This window comes from Scardinius erythrophthalmus (assembly GCF_964197995.2).
Source record: "Scardinius erythrophthalmus genome assembly, chromosome: 4".
Lineage (NCBI taxonomy): Eukaryota > Metazoa > Chordata > Actinopteri > Cypriniformes > Leuciscidae > Scardinius > Scardinius erythrophthalmus.
Genome location: NC_138224.1, coordinates 3794822 through 3817516, shown reverse-complemented (window position 1 = coordinate 3817516; position 22695 = coordinate 3794822). Strand labels below are relative to the sequence as shown.

The window sequence follows — 22695 nt, the reverse complement described above, 5'->3', positions numbered from 1 at the left end:
CTTAAATTAAGTGCAATCAACTTGGATCTTAATAGTTTTTAATAATAATAGGCCAATTTGATCACTTAAATGACTGCACGTCAAACTTGATAATTTTGAGTAGTCAAACTGAATAACTTGAGGGAATTTAAACTCAACGCTGCCACCTAGTGGTCAATGAATGAGTACAAATATTCACAAAAATTGACAGACCATCGTGACATTGACAATTAGTTTAACTTATAGTTGCCATATTGCAGATTCCTGGTAATAACTTAAAAAAATATTATATATATATATATATATATATATATATGTATATATGTATGTGTGTGTGGATTTAAACATGCAAAGAAACAGACAGACCAATGCTTGCACATTTTACCAATTTATTTTTCATGAATATACATCCACGTACAGTTATTGAGTACATTAGTATTTTGTAGCATGGCATTTTGCTTTGACAACAGCTGCTGAGGGGAACAAGAAAGACCCCCGCTGCTAATCGACGAGCCACGCGGTCTGAGCCAGACATGTGCACAGAGCCGGGGCGACGAGACACGGGATACTGCGGCGTTGGGGGATTCGGAGTGAGAATATTGCTCTATCTGCTTCAGACCTGCTGGGCTGCGCTACGAGTGAGAGGAGACGAAGGCCTTCCTCTGAGTGCACACACACACAATCACACACACAGTCTGTCGCACCCCTTCACAGTGATAGGTCTGCCAAACAGAGGGTGGCGTGTCACCACAGACTCCTCAACAAACATCACTCAGGGCCGAGCTCAGAAACAAACCAATCAGAGACCAACTAGAAATGGCTCCTCCAATCAGGTTCTCGCATTCTAAGTCTAATCCTCCAATGAGGTCGTTGGGATCATTGTAAGTGCATTCTGGAGAGATGCATGGAGCAGAGAACCCACCTGAATAACGGCAAGCCAGCGTAACGTTAAGCGCTTGGTCTAATCGACGTTGGAAAGAGACGCTACCAACACATGACAAAGAACAAAGTGCTCATAGAAGAAAAAAATTAAAGGAAAAACGACAGTCATGCAGCATTAGAGCGTCTACTGAAGGACGAACTCCTTCGCACAGATGTGGAATGTACAGTCACCACCAACAAAACACAAGTCTTTGAACCGTAAGCAGAAATAGTGTGGCGCTTTGTGGAATGTTTTAACCGAGAACTGATTTAGCCTGATTACAGGGGGGGGGGTTTGAACTGAATGAACGAGCGCCTTTGTGTGAGACAGACGGTCTCGTGCCTCTGCTTTGGTTGCTCAGAGCGTAAAGGAATCACTTTTCCTGTAAACCGGACAGTCTTTCCACAGCTGTTGTCTAAGAGCAATACAAAAGACTTCACGAGAACCCGACTAGTTTAGCAGTGAAGAAACAAGTGTCATGCTTTGAGGGATTTTCTGCATTCTAACCATGTATACAGAGAGAAAAGAAAAAAAAAAGAAAAAAGAAACCGGTCTAGTAAAATACTATGCGTCATGAGCAACGGCTCCCAATAGGAGTTGTTTTTCTTTTTTTTTGTAACAAAAATCTTGAAACCCTTTTATTTATTTTTCAATTATTTCTACCAAGAAAAATACAAAACATTGTAAGGCGGTAAGTAACTATGTTTGTTTGAAGCCGTTACAGTGTAGGGGATCCTGAAGGAGGCGGGCGCCGCCATCACTGCTGTTTGCACTCCTCTGGGGGGTTGGCATCCTTCTGTAAAGCAGAGGACGGACGGAGAGTTACTTTTCATGCGCAAAACACATTTCACTTGTAAAACCAACAGCTGGGTCCTCAGCCAATCAAATCACACGGCCACAAACTGAGGGGACACAGGGCCCTATGATTTACACGATCGGTCTCGGCCTGAATCATCCAGTCAGAAAAATTATAATATTGGAATTTACAGTTTTAGCTTTTTACCATTTCATCATCAAATCATACACAGAAATTCAGGTCTTCAAGAATACTGGTGAAAATAAGTACTTGTGAAATTGTGACAAATACATTTTAGTAAAGTAATAGTAATAATAATTATTAATATTATAAATAATTACATTTTTCCCCCCATGTTTTAATTTCTACAGTAAACCTCTGTTGTGCAGCACTTAAAAAGCCAGCAGAGTCAATTTGATTGCATTTATTTATAAACATTTGTGTAAAACCATGAATCTAGAAACATTGAAACAATTTCTGGGGAAAAAGGAAATCATAAGTTCCTATTATTTAAAAACTTATCTTGATTAGATATATTTTTTGATTATTAATCCAATTAAACCATTAAAATGGAATCCAGAAAAATGTAAATGGGGGATGTATACACACACATACATACATACATGAAGAGTTCAGATGCAAAAGCCTCTAAGTGCCATCTTAAATTTTCTTCTAGAATGATCATTTTTATCAAGCTCGTATATTTAAGTTCACAGGGTTTCTGGGGGTTTCAATAAGTCAAATTTAAGACCTTTTTAAGACATTAAGACCATAGAGATTGAAATTAAAGACCTACACGACGCATTATCCAAGTTAGATAGATAGTTACCTCGGGATCATTAGAGTATCTATCTATCCATCTAGGATTATCTGATGTGTGTGTGAGAGAGAGGGAGAGGTAGATTTTCTTTTATATAGAAAATTGTACTTTTGCATATTATACTGTAAAAACACAATTATTGTTGATTTTAGTTGATCATAGTTGATCATAACTAAAGAGGAAATGAGATGATTAAAATTATCACGGTTATCACAGAATCCTGTTCAAAAAGTACTAATACTACATAATGAAGTCAATTCAACAAAGTTTTATGTCGAAAAACAGCAAATAACAAATTGATTAGCATCAATATGCACCTTTTGTTTACGTGAACATTAAAATACCATTAAAAGTGATGGCCAGATTTTAAAAGAGTGTCTTGCAACATGTTATCTACTAACATGTACAAGTTCAAATAGTTTTGACAAAAAAGTTTTATACAAAGATAAACCTCATATTTCAGCCTTTAAATATTTTTTTTTTATAAAAAGAATGAGTCAAAAAAGACAAATTACTGACATTTATACATTAGCTTATATTTATTAGTAGTGTTTGGGTGCACCCCCATCCTTCATGTTGACTGAGCTTTCAATGTTGTTATGGAAAGGGGTGATTGGTTGGTTCCTGTCACATGACCTGCGGTGCGTTTGCGGCATTCTGAAAAGTTTAGGTTTTTTTCACCTCGTTGGGTCTGGTAAAAAAAAATTAGCGCGTCGCTTCAATTATGAGCGCGGGTAAACACTTTTTAAGACCTGACTAAATGAAATTTAAGACCTAGGATGAAAATCTGGCCGTTTTTAAGACTTTTTAAGGCCTTAAATTTAAAGTTCAGAATTTTAGACTTTAAGACCCCGCAGAAACCCTGAGTTCAGTAATTACACTTAAATGGCAATGAAAATTACCTATGAATTGTCATTTAAGTGAAATTACTGAACTTAAATATACAAGCTTGATAAAAATTATCATTCTAGAAGAAAATTTAAGATGGCATTAGAGGCTTTTGCATCTGAACTCTTCATAGTGCATTAAAGTAACTTGCTAAACTTTTTTTTTTTTTACTTAAATTGTAAAAAAGTTTCATTATATAATTTAACCATTAAAATGGGGGGTAAAAATGAATTCAGAAGAATTAAAATGGGGAGAATTGTTCAAACGTCAAAATAAAAGGTTTCATAGGGCCCTAGGGATGGCACAGCAATGACTGACACCGGGCTCCACCAATGGCATGACAGAACGAGTGCGGTCGGTCTTTCCCACCCTCAGCGGGAAAAGACTCCAGACGACAACAAGTCAAATCAGGGTTTAATCTGGAGAGCTAACCGGATGCTTCAACATACAGAAACAATACAGATGCTAATGCCAACTCACGATGGTTAAAGAATGAAAAAAAAAACAAAAAAACAAGCACAACAACTGAGCGTGTTAGTGATTAGTGTGAGGATGGGGTGGAATCATGGGAAGGGATTTAAAACGCAACAGGAGGGTCAGGGAGGGACACTGATTCAGGAGCGTTACCTACCAGGGCAGGGTTACTACAGACATCACTTACACCTAGTGAGGAGAAATTTAGAGAGGAACTCACAAGGTGCCAAAGTGCTTGAAAAGTTAACATGTTAATCATGTCGTCACTTACAAAAGTCAATCTTTTTTCTAGTCTTGACTAATCGAACATCAGTGTAGAGTCGTTTTTAGAGCATGCTTTGAGAAAAGATGAGATGCACGGGCAGAACTTTGACATGCTGACAGAAGTTTACATAAAAACCCCTTGTGTAAAGATAAAGTTGTAAAAGTGGAAGATAAACGTGCAGTGATGCTTCTCTCATCAGGACAGCAATTTGTATAACATTCTAATATCAAGACAGGCTGTATGATTCATAAAATAATCGCAATAAGAAAGTGATTTTGATTTTAAATGTTTTAGTGAAATTAAGACGGCAAAAAACATCAGTATTGTAATTCTTACGCTAATTCGTTTAAATACTTGTCTTTTTTTTTTTCTTTTTTCAATAATATTATTTCTAATTGTTTTAGTAATTTCTTATTTACTACTACTACTGTTTGGCCAAGATTTGTTTATTAAATATGGAATATTAATATAGAAAAACCACGGACTGCAAACGTGGATTATCATCATCATTATCACTATTAATACTATATAGCCAATATTGAAATAAAATCTTGGCCAAACTGCAAACCGACAAAGCACATAATTATTATTATTATTATTAATATTACTACTACACAGCCATATTGATCAACCAAAAATATAAAATAAAGAATGCAATTAGATTTCCCCCCCAAATCGTGCGACCCTAAGTCAGTCGGTAATGCCAGAGGAAAACCATCCATTAGAATTCCCATCCTGAACCTTGACCTCTCAGAGCAAGTACTGATGCATATGTTCAGATTCAGTGAAAAATAGGAAAAGGACTGTGCAAACTGACCCTTGTAGGGCAGGATATTTTCAACATTGACGCATGAAGTTTTAGAGCTGCACTGTAGTATTTATAAATCAGGGTTAAAGGTCTGAATGCTCCTGCAATAACAGCCAAACAGAGATGACGCCAACACTGCAGTCAGTCATTAACAAAACAATAGTGTTCTCAATTGGCCTAGAAAATAATAACTCAAAGAATAGGATTTTTGCCAGGAGAATTAGCATTTGAGGGCGAGAGGCGGTGATGCATGAGTGGAGGTGACCGTATGTGTTCTGTATGTTGAGATCTCAGTATCAGACTGCCTTGAGGAGCATTGATAGACATCTGGACTCTTACCTTGGGCTCATAGTCTGGATCGTTTTCCTCGTCGGCTTCCTCTTCACCCTCCTGCAAATTACAAACACAGTTTACAAACAGTCGAGGGCGTTAAGATGATAAAAACAAACAACGAGATGAAAACTAACCTCATCGTCGGCTTCCTCGCCCTCCTCGTCATACTGGCGAACACAACAGAAACACAGAGGTCAGATGTTTGGAAATAAAGCATTTCACTTTATGACAAAGGATGTCTCGCTCACTCACGTCATCATCGTCATCTTCGATGGCCTCCCCAGTGAAGTACAGCACCGCCCTGGGAACAATGCGCTCACGGATGAAGTGACCAATCTCAAAGTCTGCTGCTAACACTGCCTCCGAGTCCTCGTCCTGAACACACAGCAAAAACAAACCATCAGACACTGATGCATGACCTCGAGATTTCATGGTTACTGGCCAAAATATCAGATTACTCACCAAGATGAATCACCATGCTTAAAAATAAAGGTTCAGCCGTTATGCTATTGAAGAACCATTTATGGTTTCCAAATAATCTTTTAAAAAGCTCTAAAAAGAGTCTTTTCTTAGCAGGGTTCGTACAGATACTGTAAATTGAAATTCCAGGACTTTCAAGGACTTTAAGCTCTACTTTTTGGTTTTCAAGGACTAACATCAGAGATCGCACTTATCAAACAATATTTTTAGTATTTTTTAAACTCAAATTACAGATATAAGGTATCCAAAATACAACTTACAACGTTTTTAATAATATATATTAAATACAAAGTTTATAATGGCTATTATTGTTCTATAAATAATATAGATTTATAATGTTGGCGTATCGAGGAAAGGTCTGATGGAGGTTTATCAGACGGGCTGCAGTGTTACATTTTGCGTGAAAAGATTGCATTTGTGCTTTAACAAACAAAAAAAGAAATTTCATATATTTTCTATTTAAATTAGTCAAGCACTTTTCAAGTACCGCTTCGTAAATATGGCTGTTTTCAAAGGTTTTCCAGGCCTTAAATTTCCAAAAGTCAAAATTCACCTTGTACGAACCCTGTCTTAGTGCAAAAAAACATTTTAAAATTATTAAGAATCTTTTGTGGAAAGGAAAGATTCCATGGATGTTAAAAAGTCTTCATGGAACCATCAATGCCAATAAAGAACCTTTTTGTGTGTAGAATAAAGTTACTAAATGTTCATGGCAAAAAAAAAAAAAACGAAAAAAAAAAAAAAAAAGGTTTACTCACCAGTTCACCGGTTTCTGGAACTGGAAAGAAAATTAAAGAAAAGAAAGTTTAGACCATGTCATTATCAGCAAAACCAACTCTTGATTAAAAACAAAACAAAAACCACATTATATAGTTATATATACCTTCAGGTGGTGAGAAAAAGTTGAAGAATGAATCATTGGGGACCGTCTTGGTAACCGTCCTAACTGTGCCACGTCCCTTATGTTTCTGTTTCTTCTTAATGGTTTTCAGTGTGACGTTCTTGCCCTTACTCCAGTCGATCGTGCATCTGAAAACAGACATTCAGTCTCACAGGTTTAATATTGGCACATCAATGCCCTCAATGGAGTTAAAGTCGAAAGTTGAGCCGTACCCTGTGCAGCCCATGATCTCTGGCCCGTCAAATGAGAAGGGATCGGACTCATCTGGCTCGGACCTCATTTTGTAGGTCTTTGTCAGGACTGTTTGTGTGAAGAAATCATTGGGCTCAAAGTGGAACTCTAATGTGAAACTCTGAAACGAGAGCAAACACACAAAACAGTGAGTGAACTGTGAGCTTAAAGACATCACACAGAAAACAACGACTTTCAGGCTCACCATCGGCTGGCCGGCGTCAGAGAATTTGACTTTGATGTCTTGTAAGTGCTTGAGGATTGGTTCATCATGTTCCTAGACGGAAACAAATCAATAGAAACAAATTAATCTAGTCTATTTGCTTTAATAAAAATGCACATTATAATAATGAAAATGCACACAAGACTAAATGAAAATGAGAATTGTTGCTTTGTCATTTACCTGATATAAAAGTCCAATATAGTTTTAGGTAACTATAATAATCCTGATCAACTAACCCAAGTTTCATGTTCTAAAACTGCGATTAATTATATTAATTCCTGATAGAAACTGAATATTTGGAAGGAAAGTCATATTATGCTGTTTCATGATGCCTGTATAATTACCTAAAATAAAATAAGTTGCAAAGTGCACTTTCACATCACTAGATGGCAGCAACGACAAGTCCAACATTTTCCAAAGAGAAATCACTCGCTGTAAATTCCCATGATGCATGACCTGCTTTTGAACACTACTACGGTCACAATCACTCCCTCGTGAGCCCACGTTTGGCCGCTCTTTCCCTACCTGCAACATTTCACTGAGAAGGTCAACGTTCTTGAAAACTGTGAGCCAGAACTCTGGGATTCCTTTAGGGTCTTCCTTTTCCTCATCTTTCTTCTCCTCCTCCACTTTGGCCTTTTCCTTCATTTCCTCCTGATAACGGCAAAGAGCCAGACAGAGTCAAGTTATGACCGAATAAATCAATACAAGAATGATATAAATGAGGTGGCATTTGAAGAGCATGCAGGTATGGATCACCTGTACCTGCTTACTTACTGTCAGCTCTTCCTCTTCATCTTGTTTCCACTCGCACTCCTCATCTGTGGGTTCGTATGCCGCTCTCACGATATCACTCCGCTAAAGACATAAGTTCAAATGCATCAAAATTAAACAATAAAAGGCTAATTCACAGAATCTTTAGGTCCAAGCAGCATTATCATCATTAACTACAACAAAATGCGTGTATATAATAGTAAAGGTGGTCCAGATGCAAACTTTATGCTGTAAGATTTAAATAGTTAAAGCATCTAAAGCAATGTTCTCAGGCTTTAATATCTTGAAGAACCCTGTTTTTAATTGAGCTTCTCAGCCATCACAACTCCTCTGGGAGAGAGAAAGAGCTATGGGAGAGGATAAACAGTTCCAGCTCAGGTTTTATTTTCTGTAAGACATCTCTTTGGCTGCTGTTGTCTCGTGTCCTCGATTGACCACATGATCTCACTGGAGAACACTTTGGTGTTTGCTGCAGTTGGAAATGCTGAGGCAGCAGGTCAATATAACAGCTTTAACAATCTGAACTGTCTTCTGGTACACAACAGCAGGTTGTTTCATCTTAAACTGCAGCTTTTACGAGAATAAAACCAACGTTATTCCTTCTGGATGAAAGAAATGAGTCTCACCTTGTCAAAGAGAGGCTGATACAAAGCGGCGTATTTTCGCTCCAGTTCGTGGACTTCCTCGTAGAACTTTGCTTCGATGTGGGCGCATTTGACCTGGAGGTTCTTAAGGGCATTAACGCGTCTCTTCACCACCTTTGGTAAGCTGCGTAGACACCAAAAACAACAAGAGGTCACAAGGGGGCAAATGAATAATTCATGAATGACTCAGAATTATAGTTTCGTAAACAAGAAAGAAATGAACTTCTCCATGATGTAATTTCAGCCCACTTAAATGGATTTTCAGATTTTTAATACCTTTATAATGGGCAGATTTTACATTTTACATCTTTTATGCCAAATTCTTACATTTAAAGAAATTCAACTAGATCAAGACGACGAGAAGTTATTAATCAAGTCAAAATCGTCCGGATACATTATTAACAACACTGTTGTTTGGAGACGAGAAACAGTTCTGCTGTGGATTCGTTTGTTGAACTATTATCATTTGTAAAACAGAGCAAAAACAGACAATATTGACATTAGGGGCTTTCATACCAGGCAGTTATAGGAAGTCAGTTATAGCAGCTAGCCACGAGGGCGCAAGTCGGCTAACAGTGTCGGTTAAGCGCGCCATTCAACAACGTCAACAACTAGAGCATGGAGGATGCCATGATCGGAGCCGTGTTTCTGTTGTGTGTCGTAGTTTTCGTGATAACGGAGATGGAATGTAGTCATAAGTTATGCAATTGAAAGAGCAAAAAGGAGGCAAAGAGACAACTTGCAGTGCTTCATATCAGAGGCTGAGAAATAAACAATGGCGACGGGTAAATGCTGTTAACATGAGCTTTCTGTATGTTTGCCATTTTCCATGTTCATGGAGTATATGTAAACTGTCTACACAGCTTTTTAAAAGTGGCGGTACCGGTGTTTTGTATGGCGTGTGTTCGGCCAATCAACGCACACTTACGTCACTGTTAGTTCCTGTTGTCCTGGGTTAGACCCTACTCTGAAGTTGGAGCTAATTTATTCCTCAAAAAGGTGTTCCTATAACTAAAATCATTCCCAGTACCAGTACACAGCAAAAAGCGGGTACATCTGCCAATAGTAATAGGAACTATGGTGTGAAAACCCTTAATATTGTCAAAAATGTAACTCACTCAATATTAACTTTTTATACATCAATTCAATGAACATCCCATTAGCAATTGTGCTGATATTCAGGGAAAACAACACTTTAAATAATGAAATCTCATTAAATAAAGGGGCATTTTTCCCCCATCATATCTAGAATTTGTAGCATTTTTATTAATTTTGATGCCATGCCAAGCCCCTGTTAATTTTCAACCCTGATGCAAAGTAGCAAGAAGAGGATCTGGCCAGAATTAGAAAGGTTTAATTCAGTCAGTGTTAGCAAAATAGGGAAATCAGATGCAGCCAATGAGAAACATTTGAAGTCGTGCTCTGCATATATGTGTGTGTGTGTGTGTGGGTGCGTTCACACACCTCTCCATGTACCCTGAGGGAGATCCCACGAGTCCGTCCAATCGCTCCTGCAGTGCCGCAAGAATCTGGGGGTTCTGCATCATCTGCATCGTCAGCTGACGTGCTAAAACCAGAGCAAACAAACATGACTGTTAAATGACAGCAGGAAGAACCAACCAATGACAAGGGGCGGAGTGCGATGCCTATATTATCCAATCAACAACTCTCAGAACTAGGGCACCTTCTTTGCCAAGGGTCAAAAAAAGATGCACTTTTCATCCCAAAAATAAAGCGGAAAACACAGGCGAGGTCAATGCGACAGAGCAGCAATCTTTAGAGAGCAAGCGCACATCTAATGCCCACATTACTTGATATTAAACACGCTTTGAGTTGCGCTAATACTCTGCCCGACGGATCGGTCCAGCTGCTAAACACAGCTAAGGTCACTGAGGTTACTGACTGATATCACGTTACCCAACACAAAAAGTGCCAGCGCTAACGTGCGCACAGCCTCTTCCTAATGACTTTGACCGACTGTCAGGTGTGTGTGTCAGCGATAAGAATCCATGACAGACGCATTTAACTTTCCGACACAGCAGCCTAGTGAAGAAAAACAGCAAAGGGACTCGAAACAATAAAAACACACTATAAGCTCAATGGAGGAGTTACGATTCGTTTAAGCAAATCGTTTCAATGTTGCTTTAAAGCATTAAAGACCCACTTTTTCCAACTTTTCACATCTTTTGTGATAAAACACCACTGTTTTATAATGGTTGTTGATTGTTACATTTTTGCTTTATGATTTTGAGAATCACTGCAAGATATGATACACAAACCTGGTCTGGTTGTGATGATTTGTAATGCAAATAAAGCGGATCAGTCAACCTGTCCTCTCGAGTGGTAGTCACACTCAACCAATATATTGTTTTTGCAGATTTATATGCACAGATAGTTGCGTTGTGGAACTATTTGTTGTCAGTAAACACCAGTGGCAATAGTTTTTAATTCCTTTGTGAACTGTCAAGCACCGGCAGTGGAGGATAGTTTTAATTGGTTATCAGCCGCTTGGTTACTGGCGTACATTTTTTTATTTAAACTGGTTGACCTTTAGTTTACACAGGAACCGAGGAGAAAAACATGCATAAAAGAGCCAAAGATCATACCTTTACTGTTGTCTTCCCCAGTCTCCTCTTCCTCCACCTCTTCAACATCCTCCATATCTGCTGGGTCCATTTCAGTTTGGTCTTTACTGCAAATACACATTAAAGGAGTTCTATCATGTTTTATGTTCATCTTTCTTTAGTGTGTAATGTTGCTGTTTGATCATGACTGAAACAAAGCGCAAAGTCACTCCAAAGGGAGTTATTCTCTATATCAGTGTTTCTGAACTCCCTGAAACGCCTAGTCTTGTGTTTTCTTCCGGGAACGAACATCACAATATTCATTTAAATAATTCCTGCTCAAAGCATATGCAAAAAAAGGGACGGGGCCTGGTTGAGTTGGTGTTTGACTTAATGTGTTCAGGACATTTCCCAAGCACATTTGAAGTGCATGACCAATCACAACACACTGCTCCAGCCGACCAATCAGAGCACTTAGTGCTTTTCAGGAGGAGGAGCTTCATAGAGACAGGAACTAAACAGAGCGTTACTGACAGACTTGGAAGAGAGAAGCTAGTCAAAAATTCGATTTTTTTGAACATTCAAGTATAAAAACCTGTTCTAGTAGACTACAAAAAAGAGATCCTCTTTAAAAAACAATTCCCAACTAACATTGCAAGTCTTAAATATTGTGCTTGCATTTGCTTCTACTGAGGTTAACATGACTTTCTCCCAAGAGATCTTTTAAAAGAGTTTTTAACTTCTTTAAAGTTAAGAGTTTAGCTTATTATTAAAAAAAATTGCTAACGAGAAAAAGTTTATGCATTCACGCTTTTATGTACATTGTTAAAACTTAAGCAGGGCCTGAAGCGCTGAGCTGAAATAAAAACACAGGAGCATGTGAACCAGCATCACATATATACGGCGCTCTTAAGAGACAGGAAGTTCCTGTGGTGAACAACAGGTGATTCGCGGATATCACTCGTACCACGTGTCGAATGAGTAAACCCAGAGCTGTAGAGTTGCAAAACACGTGTTAGGCATTGCATAAATGCTTGGGATGACACACTGAGGGTGAAAGCACACATGTTGCTGGCCTCGGTGTCTCTTACAGGGAGGAGAGAGGTTAGGACCGTACAGATCAGTTCACTGGTCACGCGAGGCTAATCAAACATCAGCCGAGAGGGGCGTTTATGTGCCATTTAATGCACAAACAGCCATAAAGAGATTTTAGCTGATAATGAGAAGGGCGTCAATCCAATAAGCTGTCAAACTGGGAAATGATACATGATCAAACCATTACTGACAGTCTAAAATAAAAAGCTCTTTAATAGACAAACAAGCACTTACTTGTCGAGATCTGCCATGTTGTTTCACCGTTCTGATTCCTACAGGAGAAAGAGAGAAGGGAAAATGTTAATGCTGTGCATTATGTTTAACAGCCTCAAGCCAAACTCGGTTGCTGATGGTCTTATCTGTCAGGTGATGGTTTACCCGCTGCACTGACGTGATTCAGGCATCCAATATGCACAAGTTTAACTATTTACGTAATGGACATTTGTCAAAAGCATCCAGATGTGTCCAATCAGACCTGATTTTGAGACACAAATGTATTGAAACTCGCACACGCTGCCATCTTCGTGCTAAAAAACTTCAATGGCAGAATTTCAACCCCTGGGGTTTTCTGAGATAGATTAGCAATAAACATCAAAGGTGTGAGCCCTCCATCTTCAGCTCTAATTCTGACTGGATCCATTTGTTAGTGCATCCGAGCCAGTTCCACCGCCTCCAAATCTGAAGTCTATGAGCCAGTCGTATCAAACACGACCTCAGACACCCACGTCCAGCGGCAACACTGAGCAACTTCATTCATTCAAGAGCTGATCGCTACAGACAGGAGGCTCTTCGCCTGTAGGAGATCAATAACATGAAGACCTGACAGCATCCATTCTTGACAGATTTGAAGGTTAATCTCTTCCTCTTTCTGTCTGCGTCAAGATCAGACAGCTGAAACCTGTCAATACAGACACATAAGAGTTTCCCAAACAATGGCAGCTACGGATCATGGCGGGTCACAATACCGGGACAAAGTTCCTGGCAGGTTTCCTCCAGCCTCTAATAACCGTTCGTCAGCAGTGAAAGCTGACAGCACGCCTTTAAACCTAATAAAAGCCATCCGACCTGGGAGCAAAGGCTAAATGCACTTGTTAAAAAGCCTCTCTAAGGTTCCCAAACCTTATGACCATTGAATTTCCAAGACTTCGCCATGATTCACCAAAGACTCTTTCATATAAATAGCAATTTACGGTCTACAATGTAGACTAGAAAGTGCATCACAATTCAATGTTATTTCATGACTGAGGGAAGCCTGTCTCGTCACAAATTAAAGGGATAGTTCACCCCAAAATTTAAATGGTCAGATAGAAGATATTTTTGTGTTCAACAGAAGAAACTGCACAAGTACACAAGTACATGTGTACTTGTAAATGCACAAGTAGAGCATTGGCGCTTGCAACGCCAAGGTCATGGGTTCGATTCCCAGGGAAAGCAAGAGCTGGAGTAATGGCCGATGAAAATATTTAACAATATGACTGTTTTTCTGTATTTTTAATCAAATAAATGCAAGCTTGATGAGCATAAGAGACTTTTCAAAAACATTAAAAATAGTAATGTTCCTAAACTTTTGGCCTGTACTCTAATGCAAAATCATTTAAACAATAGCAACATAAGACTTGCAAAAAATAAGCCAGACATAAATAAATAAAAAAAATTTAAAAGAGAAAATTAAATATTGTATTACTGGCTGACTTCAGTAGTAAAGCATTATTCTCTCCAATTAGAGCCTCTGGCAACTCACCAGCCAGAACTCATACAGATGTGCCGAATTAAACATCAAACTAGCCAACTAGGTCCAGGCATTGCTAAAGCTACCATTTAAACCCTCTGTTTAACTCTTAAACTGGGTTAATGATCTTGAAATTGATCCACGGGTCAGTGCAGTGGTCAATTCTCACCAGGCCACATCACCACGTGTTTCCTCCACAGATCCACCGGCTAAAGCTGTTAGCAGCACAGCATCCCTATAACCAAACCCTCACAACAAGAGAAAACTTATGAAATTACCAAAGCCATTCAACGATTCAGATTCAAGCTAATGAGGAAAACGTTAGAGTAAGCTGAATTTAAACCAGCATGCGTAAAAACATCAGATAATTTTATCCTAATCATGATCGAACATGTGCCATGTTTACGTCCCTCCATCAAACTTGCATTAAAAAAGACGGTTTAATCAAATAAATTGGTTTAATTTCCATTTTTCCGACAACGTGATGAGACACCCCCTAAAAAAAACTTACCCGCCAGATCAGACCAACTAACGTTACCATCATCCACCAACACGAGAAAAGACAACGTTCCTAACAACTGTAACCAAGCAAGTCTGTCAACAAAGAAACGTTTAAACGTTAAAACGGCAGGTTAAATATCGGTTAAACTTGGATTTAAACGATATTTAAAATACGAACAGCCATTTTCATCTCCATCATGGAGGAGTCTGTTTCAATGGCTGCTGACTGAACGGTTAGCTCACGCGCTAAATATCCAATTCTGACCACTTAACTCTCGACTTAAGTCGTACTTTATCTTCTAGTATGAACAAAAAGACGTCTATAAACACGGACAATCAGTCGCTCAGCGGTATTATGTCCTTACCGAGGAGCCGACGAGTAGAGGTCTGTCTGAGGCGGAGATGCTACTGCGCAGTGAACAGCGCGAGACTCCCGCTCTGATGGCGCTAAAAGGGGAAAAAGATCCCGCCGCGTGCGCTCATATACATCTGGCGTCAGCACGTAACTCAGGTCGCGCTTTGCTAATCCTACCATGGAATAGGCTGGGTGCATGAATATTAATTACGCACCGTGCTGTTCTGTCTGTAGGGCTATTCTCATTGGTTGAAAAGCAGACGTTGGCGTGCACTTTAGCTCATTAATATTCATGAGCCTAGCCTTGGTCATAGTAGGGTTCGGAAATATGCCACCAGGACAACGGTAAAGGAGAAGGAGGGGCTGCCGGAAATCGTTTAGGGGGGAATGCCATTGTTCCAGAGTGGGCCGGGGTGGAGGTTCCCGCCAAAGCGTTTGCGACGATATCTATCTATCTATCTATCTATCTATCTATCTATCTATCTATCTATCTATCTATCTATCTATCTATCTATCTATCTATCTATCTATCTATCTATCTATCTATCTATCTATCTATCTGTCTGTCTGTCTGTCTGTCTGTCTGTCTGTCTGTCTGTCTGTCTGTCTGTCATCTATCCATCTAATTATCTGTATGTCCGCCTGTCTGTCATCTATCTATCTATCTATCTATCTATCTATCTATCTATCTATCTATCTATCTATCTATCTATCTATCTATCTGTCTGTCTATCTATCTATCTATCTATCTATCTATCTATCTATCTATCTATCTATCTATCTATCTATCTATCTATCTATCTATCTATCTATCTATCTATCTATCTGTCTATCTGTCTGTCTGTCTGTCTGTGTGTGTGTCTGTCTGTCTGTCTGTCTGTCTGTCTGTCTGTCTGTCTGTCTGTCTGTCTGTCTGTCTGTCGGGTGAAGTATTTGAGTTTGGATAAGACTTTGTCTTCTGTATGTTTAATAAAATAAAAACAAACTTGGAAACAATCTTGTTGAAACTTATTCTGTCAAAGTGTCTAACATTTCTTGGTATGTGTTGCGGTAAAGCATTCCTGGGCCACTATCAAATTTGTAAGAATATAAATAGAGTCATTGTTCTGTGTGATTAGAAACAGGCATGGATGCAGAAACCTGGAGCAAAAACTACTCAGCGTAGATTTTAAGGTTGATTCGCCGTAAATGCCATTTAATTCACAGCAATTACACTGCAGAAAGTGTCAGAAACAATGAACAATAAGTTCCATAGCAAAAAGCCTTGATCTTTTTGAAATAACTGTCAAAATGTTTTTGTAGAGGTTCTATAAAACCTAACGACCTTTGACTTGACCTCAGCGAGCCAGTGATCTCTGACACTATTGTTTCTCTCTGTATGAACGGTGTCGCACTGCAAAAGCAGAAACACGACAAAAGTTAAAGAAGGACAGGAAATAATCACCATGCAGCAACATTGAAACAAAAGAAGATAATATTAAAGATCAGTAAAGCTCAGTCCACACCTATTTATTTATTTGCTTATAATAATGTTTTATTTATCTAACATCATTGGCCTTTTAATCAGCTTATGATATGCAAATGAGCCTATCTTAGATCACAGACTGTCACGACGGAGTCAAAGATGATTGCCAGAATATTGCAGCTTAGCAATTATTTAAACCTGAAAAGAGTTGCACGACATCCTTTCATATATAATTGCATAGCTATAATTATTTTTAATATGTACAAATGCAGACAGAGATATCAGCTATAATAGAAAGTTCTTCAATGCCTCATGCCATTTCATTCAAATCATTTCACAGTAAGTGTGTCCACATCACGTCATCTTGAGAAAAACTGGCCCTTTTATTAATTCAAGGGAGGATGTTCATGGTGAGACTGCTGATATTTAATAACCTACACATGACCTTTAATCAGCATCCACAGTTCACTGCAGACTGGCATTGGAGACCGCTTCATTGGCTTCTAGTAACAAAATCTGTCTTTTAAAGGAATAGTTGCTTTCTTCAATAAAAGTGGATGGGATGAAAGAGCCGTCAAGCTCCGAAAAGGACCATTTGAGCATCATAAAAGTATAGTCTATATGACTTGTGTGCTGCATTTGAGTGAGTAAATGATGATGGAAATGAACAAAGTCTCCCTTTGACTGAACATTTGAGCTGACAGTCCGAGCGCATGAGAATGAAAGCGCGTGTCGACCTCTCACCTTTTATTGTTTCTCTCTGTAACTATCATCTAGCGCTGAGACTTCAACCCTGCTGCTCGCTTTCCGGCTGACAGTAAGAGGAGCTGACATATACCCACAGTTTTTAAAAATTAATGCAATGACAGAGACACAGTTAACCCATCAGTAGCTGTATCTGTGTACACACACACACACACACACACACACACACACACACACACACACACACACACACACAGTAACTTAGTGACAGAGTTACATAACCAAAAGCAGCCCGTGGAGGCAAGGACAGGTGTTCACCCACTAGACCTAGAAATAGGTGCAAAACACCTGAGCAAAACTGGCTGGTTTAGATTAGCCTCATACTTCAGGTTAGTGATTTGAACAAATAAGACATGTTAAAAACTTACCTTAATTTTTTTTTTATATAAAAACTATATAGACATTAATAAAAAATTATAAAAACTATATATACATTTGAAAAAGCAGCAAAAAAAAAAATGCAAAACCAAAAATTAAAAAAAAAAAAAACATTTCAAACTATTATCTTTCACATTGTTTTTGCTGCAGTAAAATATCATAGAGATTTGAGGGTGTCATATATTAAGTATTCCTTTGATCAAATGTTCTAATCTTGATTTACACACACACACACAGACATATATATATATAGTATATATATACACACTAGATTTTGAATTTTTCTGAAGCGCCACACATTGTCTTCCGAAAACGTAAATATGTTGCATGAAAATTAAAAACAAATGACAAAATAAATAAAGCATTATGGCAACAACTTTTGCAATTTCAAGTGCCATATAGTAAACATGAAGAAAAAAAAAACAGATTAAAATAAAAATGTACATAAATCATTGGGTTAAAGGAATGCATGCATAATATTTAAAGAAGATGCATGATATAAACAATTAGCAGTGATATTCTCTATATACGTCCAGAGATGTTTTATGACCCAAGCATGAGCACTACATGTTCTATATGCTGATGCTGATGGTTGATTTGCACTGTACTGTACTGTACATGACCTGGTTGTGGGTCAAATATTTGACCACAAGGTATTTGCAGAATGAAGCACATGAGGTACAATAATATCAGACTCAGCAGAACCCCTGTGTTCGATCTGTCACTGTCACATGACCCTCACTGCAACGTAATCCAGCGGTCTCCCGGCACAGGACATTTAAAGATCAGCGTCTTCCACAGCAACCAAAACATGGGACACAGAGCGCCACTGCAAAAACACGACAGGATGGTCTCCATCATCCACCCCCTTCTGAAAAGCTTTCAGGGGATTTTATTGCACTGCAAGTGGGAGGTGTGGAAGTGCTGCACTCATGCATCTGCAAAGAAGCAAAACGAGAAAGATGGCATGCATGTGCCCTCCAAAAAAGATCTAGAGCGTAAACAGGATTCCCCCCGCCAGACGGGACCATGGGATAATCTTAGTACATTTGGAGGACTGTGGTACTGCGCCATCACCATGGCAACATGCCCGTCCTGTCGAGCCAGAGGAGAGATGAGGAAACACACCACTGTTACAGAGGCTATAAGAGCCGATTGGACACAGTTCAAATATACCTTGCTATTTTGAGAGGCCAAATCTTTTACATGTGGAATACATTTATCTGGTTAGTCAGTGTCATTAATGTGACTCTAGCAGCATCTGTTCACCACTGCAACTCCAGAGGAGGAGATGCCGTGTCTCTGTTTGACTGAAGCATTCCTCCCTTGGGATTTACCACCAAAATATAACCTGCAAAGTGCGCCATTTTTGACTGCTACAAATTTGTTACAAAAAAATTATGAGTGCAAGAGCATGCAAACATACAGCGCAAATCAAAAGTTTGGAATCATAATGATTTTTCTACATTCGATTTGAACATATTTTAAATATAATATATTGTAAAGTGTAACTTATTCCCGTGATCAAAGCTGAGTTTTCAGCATCATTACTCCAGTCTTCAGTGTCACACGATCCTTCAGAAATCAGTCTAATATGATGATTTGATGCTGAATTATTATGGCCACTAAATTATTAATAATGGTTCTTATTGTTATCAGTGCTGAATACAGTTTCTCTACTTAATATTTTTGTGATAATCATGTTCTTTGATGAATGGAAAGTTCAAAAGAACAGTGTTCATTTGAAATAGAAATCTTTTGCAACATTATTAATGCGTTTACTGTCACTTTTGATCATTTTAATGTGTCCTTGCTGAATAAAAGTATGATGGATGGGTGGATGGATAGATATAGATGGAGAGATATAGAAAAATAGATATAGACAGACACAGACATACAGAGACATAGATAGATCCATGGATGGATGGATGGATGGATGGATTTGTGATCATATAAAAGTATTCATTTCTTTACCCAAAAATGACCCCAAATGTTTGAATTAAAGTATCAGGTTTTCCAGGTAAAATGTTTTCAACATGATGGATGAATAGATGAGATGGACAGATACATAGATAGATTAACCCTCCTAATGCATTAAAAAATATATAATACACCTTTTGTATTCCCGGTGGAACGTAAGCTTATAACACAGACATAACTTAACATTTTTCAATTAAAACCATATAACTTCTCGTTAATGAGTGAATGCACAAAAGTTTGAAAGTGTGGGCCTTTCCTCCTTGACTTTCTCAAGTGGATAAATGAGGTAAACAGTGTGTGCTGGAACAGAGGCGAGGGTTCGGGACGGGTGTATGTATTTCTGCAGTCTCAGATGGTGTTTCCCCTGTAGAAGCTGCTGTTAGATGTCAAACCGCCACACCAGCCAGAACCTCCTCATCACTTATTCATGCAGATTTCGTTTTTGCACTCTCACACTCTTCTTGCTCTGCCAGTAGAAGTTTCTGCGCCACAGAAACTGACCTCATACACACTTACTAACTTCCTTTTTTCGTATAAGACACCATTACTGTTTTAAAGACTGATAGTTCTAACAGTCAGTAAGTGTTATAATTAACTAAAGCTGAAACCACAAATAAAATAAATACAGTTTAATGGTGTGGGAGGTCTGTTCTGTTCATAAGCAATCATATATACCACACTAAATCTGCTTGACAAACACAGATGTATTTGAAGAGGCAGCTCACAGAGCTCATACGCAGCGGCCATATGGAGCTCTCTGTCAGCATCAGCATGAAAGAGCTGCATCACCGTTCAAAGAGTCCTTCACACTTTTGTTCGTCATGAATAATTCCTTTAGCCCACAGTCCACATTGAATTAACACATTTCTGTGGTGTCAATTATGGACTAATTAATAGACTGATAATCGTTTTCTGCACAGCATGCTAATGTCAAATGTGTAGCTACTTGAATGACTGTTGGGAACAATATCATCAAAATCAATGGATCAAGTGGAAACACAATCATACCCGAAAACTGAACAAAAATGACCTTTAAAATATGCAATTTTGGCGATTAATACTGTAGGTTTTGAAGATGAGGGGATTGTGAGTAGGCTAGGCCGTTTTTACTTTTTTATTTATTTATTTTTAAACTTTTCCTTTATCATATTGCAAATGTATAGGCTAATAGTTTACTTCTTTATGATTGAGAAAATATTGTTCCTCGTTATTTCGAACTACAGAAATCGAGACCTTGACGCGATCGCAACGTCCGAATCGCGAACGAATCCTCCGAGTCGATTTTTATTGGCGAATCTTTTAGATCGGTTCACACAACGCACTGAACGATTCATTCGCGAACGGGAATGATCCGATTGCAGCTGCTATCGAGTGAACAACTCACTGATTCAGTGATCCGTTGGAGAATCGGTGAACTGGCTCAAAAATGAGAACAAAACCAGGAGAAACACGAGGCAAAGTGCTTGAATGTTGGGACGATTTGATTGTGAGTTACTAAGATGGAATTTTAGTAGTGTTTATTGTGGATGAAAATCATATTTTTGTTGACAAGTTTGTGATTAAGTCTGTGGTATTAAAAGGTATTTTGATCAGAAGGATGGAGCATCTGCTAAAAAATGAAATTAATATTGAAATATGATACATTAAATGATAAAACACTGCAAAAAATTCACTAGCTCACTAGCATATAGCCAGAGCCATATAGAGATGGCTCTCTATATGGTTATATAAGCTCAAAGACAGCAACTAATGTTAAATGCCACAAAACTCTCATTTTGATATCATGAGTCTTCAAGCTTGATTTAATCAACAAGCCGTAACAGTTTGAGCATGCTAAAGAACAAATGTATTCAGATTTAGTTTCTTTTTTGTTTTAGGTGGGCATAATGTGCAATATTGTGGGTTTTATGCGAGCTCCCCATGGAGATTCGCTCTCTCTTGCCATCTTGTCTGTGCCAGCCAGAATCTGCCTCTTCTGTGGATCTCTCTTTATTTCTTTGTGTCTTTCTGGCTCACCCACTCTCTCTCCATTCCTTAGCAAAAGGCGGGGGAGAGACGAATGTGAAGTGACACAGGAGAACGCTTTGCTGTCCTTCAAGTCTCCGTGTGTCCTCTGAAGAGCTGAAGGTACAGCGAGTCACTGTCAGCAGCCAAATGAACAAGCCAGGTTGTTCTGTCACACTAATTCACTCACCGAACACAAAAAAGCCCAGCATGCAACTCAAAAAGAGAGAGATTACATGACTGATTCACAAGACGAGGGACTCTTTCTGGATCTTGAGTCATTTTGGCTCACGTTGACAAATTTGAACACGAGTATTGCTCAACTAAAGGTTGCCGTCTCAAGATACGACTCAGATCTCTTAACCTTACAAAGCCTTCTGTGTCATATTTGATGCACACATTTCTAAGGCCTCTAAATGATCAACATGACCAAAGCTTTGCAGATAAACCCATTGCACACAATCTTACATGCCTTCTGGCGTCTGATTGATAGTTTATATATATTTTTTATCAAGTAAAAGGCCCTTAGTGTGATTGATTGTACAAATGTACAACCCTCAACTCGCGGTTCACAAGTCTTTTTTTGCTGTGAAATCTTTACTGACTTTTATATATATATAGACTTTTATTATAATTTTTTTTTCACATGTGGATCAAATATGATCATTTGGTTTTTGTGGAAGGTTTATTTGTTCATCTCTCAATCATTATTGCATTGCATTATATGTTTTAAAACTACAGAGCTTTGATCATAAATCTTAAATATAATTTTAAGATATTGGCAGATATAGCAGTGACGACTGATATTTATATGCATTTTATGTCAGTACTCTGTTATACTGCTATAAAGATCTCATTGAGTTACATTACAAGCTATCAGAATTTCATCGTACTTTCCGGCCATATAAATAACAGCATCTGCAGCAAATTGCATGTTTTATTATAGGCCTTAGAAAAAAATTTAGGTGTTTTTCCTCGAGTTTGAGCTCCATATTCTCACTATATCACATAAAAGCCTGATGTATCAAATATGATACTCAACATAACACACATATGCAAACTTTAGGTTCAATAAGCTTCTAAAAAATGTATTATTATCTCATATGTCAAGCTTTGCACTGTTGAATGAGGAATCATTCATGTCTTTTGCACACAGTTTTAATACTATACTATAATAACCCTAAGCTAAAAGCTTCTGGAAATTAGATGAGGCTGACAGGGATAATTGAGCATGACTGAATCAAAAGTGGTTTAGTCACCTCCATGTTATTAAATTGACCAAAATGGAGGATGCTTCACATCCTCCTCTCATTTCTATGAG

At 38.3% G+C, this 22695-nt stretch overlaps 1 protein-coding gene across 4 annotated transcripts; it reads right to left on the bottom strand.

The window, feature by feature from the left end:
* Positions 1-351: 351 nt before the first annotated feature.
* Positions 352-14967, bottom strand: nap1l1 (nucleosome assembly protein 1-like 1). 4 transcript variants are annotated; one of them, XM_081363822.1, is made up of 16 exons: positions 14793-14967; positions 12432-12469; positions 11145-11230; positions 10003-10105; positions 8521-8662; positions 7898-7978; positions 7646-7774; positions 7103-7174; positions 6879-7018; positions 6649-6794; positions 6524-6543; positions 5538-5660; positions 5420-5452; positions 5292-5342; positions 4037-4068; positions 352-1697 (listed from the first exon to the last, which is right to left on the bottom strand). In XM_081363822.1, exons 2-15 carry the CDS (start codon positions 12446-12448, stop codon positions 4063-4065), a joined length of 1149 nt encoding a protein of 382 aa, XP_081219948.1. In that variant the 5' UTR covers positions 12449-12469; positions 14793-14967; the 3' UTR covers positions 352-1697; positions 4037-4062. The 4 variants fall into 4 exon arrangements, with proteins under 4 accessions (XP_081219948.1, XP_081219947.1, XP_081219946.1 ...); XM_081363821.1 differs by having other exon boundaries at positions 7886-7978; positions 14793-14911; XM_081363820.1 differs by lacking the exon at positions 4037-4068 and having other exon boundaries at positions 14793-14962.
* Between the last annotated feature and the right edge of the window lie 7728 nt (positions 14968-22695).